The sequence below is a fragment of the Octopus bimaculoides genome, chromosome 11, assembly GCF_001194135.2.
Source record: "Octopus bimaculoides isolate UCB-OBI-ISO-001 chromosome 11, ASM119413v2, whole genome shotgun sequence".
In the NCBI taxonomy this organism is placed as follows: Eukaryota; Metazoa; Mollusca; class Cephalopoda; order Octopoda; family Octopodidae; genus Octopus; species Octopus bimaculoides.
This window is the reverse complement of record NC_068991.1, coordinates 51,679,300-51,681,384: the sequence shown is the minus strand read 5'-3', so window position 1 is coordinate 51,681,384 and position 2,085 is coordinate 51,679,300. Positions and strand designations below refer to the sequence as shown.

The 2,085-nt window shown below is 38.8% G+C and overlaps 1 protein-coding gene across 1 annotated transcript in view; it reads right to left on the bottom strand.

The window, feature by feature from the left end:
* The window catches only part of LOC106876150 (putative transcription factor p65 homolog), a 59,313-nt gene that overhangs the window by 15,045 nt on the left and 42,183 nt on the right, over positions 1 to 2,085 (bottom strand). Inside the window, exon 6 of the mRNA XM_052971793.1 lies at positions 957 to 1,094. Within this exon, the coding sequence (XP_052827753.1) occupies positions 957 to 1,094 (138 nt within the window). The remainder of the gene's footprint in view (positions 1 to 956; positions 1,095 to 2,085) is intronic.

Genomic DNA, 2,085 nt, shown 5'->3' with positions numbered 1-2,085 from the left:
GGTACATGAAACTCTGAGTAACAGTTTTTGTGATGTCTTTGCAACTTTATTAATAATATATATATATATATATAAATTTAGAAGGTATAATTTGTAATCTTCGAAACATATGTTGGAAATAAAAGTATGCAGTTAACATATGCGTTTTACTCCATTTACTAAATTTATATATACTCAAGTACCCAAAATAACAAGGAGTTTCTACCTCATAAACCGGAGTTACACCACAGTCATTTTGTGATCTTTGCTACCCTGATAACTATTAACCAATTTATTTTGTCTGAGTTATTTATTAACTAGGAGAAAATAAATACATATAATAATATATATATACATATATATATATATATATATCATCATTTAGCATTTGTTTTCCAGCTGGCATGGGTTAGACAATTCGACTGAAACTGATAAGCTGGAGAGCTGTGCCAGGCTCTCGTCTGTTTTGGCTTCGTTTCTATGGCTGGATATCCTTCCTAATGCCAACCACTCCATAGAGTGTCCTAGGTGTCTTTTACATGCCACCAGCATGGGTACCTTTCATGTATCACAGGTACAGGTGCCTTCTGTGTGTTACTAGCATGGGTATCATTTGCATGTCACTGGCATGGTTGCCTCACATGTGTCACCAGCATGGTGCTATTCGCGTGTCACCAGTACTGGCCATGATTACAATTTCATTAAGCTTGATGTGTTTTCTCAAGCACAGCAAATCACCAAAAGTTTCAGTCACTTATCATCACCTCAGTGAGACTCAACATCCAAAGATCATATTTCACCATCTCATCCCACTTCTGGCATCAAAGTTTTGGCCAGCTAAGCTATTGCCACTACTGGGGTAGATTCATTTAAGCAAAAAATTCTTCAAGGCAGTGCCCAAGCATGGCCACAGCCTAGTGACTGAAATAGGTAAAAGATAAAACATAACAGTGATAAAGTCAGCCAAGCCCACTTACTTTTGTCAATGATTGGTTGGGAGACGACAGCATTCAATGGGATTCTGTATTGACCTTGAGCATCTTGTATAAATGTTTGGAAACAAAGACGAATAACACTAAAATCGATATTTAAATTGTGCGCATGATCAAATCCAGCTAGAAGAAGAAGAAAAAGAACAAATGCTCAATTTTAAAACTTCCATCCATAAATCCAAATTCCAATATTTACAAAACTAAAATCACATGCAAGTGGTTCTTTAAGTTTGAGATTTTGTGTGAATCTTTCCACAGCATTCTCTTTTCTCAGAAGATACATAAAACAAAGTGGAGGCGCAATGGCCCAGTGGTTAGGGCAGCGGACTCACGGTCATAGGATCGTGGTTTCGATTCCCAGACTGGAGGGCGTTGTGAGTGTTTATTGAGCGAAAACACCTAAAGCTCCCCGAGGCTCCGGCAGGGGATGGTGGCGAACCCTGCTGTACTTTTTCACCACAACTTTCTCTCACTCTTACTTCTTGTTTCTGTTGTGCCTGTAATTCAAAGGGTCAGCCTTGTCACACTATGTCACGCTGAATATCCCCGAGAACTACGTTAAGGTTACACGTGTCTGTGGAGTGCTCAGCCACTTGCACGTTAATTTCACGAGCAGGCTGTTCCATTGATCGGATCAACTGGAACCCTCGACGTCGTAAGTGACGGAGTGCCAACAACATAAAACAAAACTAAAATGCACAAATGCCATAACTGTAAGCTGTATTAATGAATATAATTTAATAACATAAGTGAATCAACAGACCTATTATTAATATTGATTTCAAATTTTGGTACAAGGCCATCAATTTCAGGGGATGGGGCTAACTTGATTATATCAACCCCACTGCTCAACATATATATTGAATGGGCAAAGTCAACTTCGGCAGAATTCAGAACTTAGAATGCTGCTAAGCATTTTGCTCAATATGATAATGATTCTGCCAGCTCACTGTCTTACTGCTGTTATCAATATTGGCTTTAAATTTTGGTACAAGGCCAGCACTTTCAGGAGAAGGGCTAAGTCGATTACATCAACCCCAGTGCTCTACTGGTACTTATTTTATCAACCCTGAAAGGATGAAAAGTAAAGTCGACCCTGGCAGCATTTGAACTC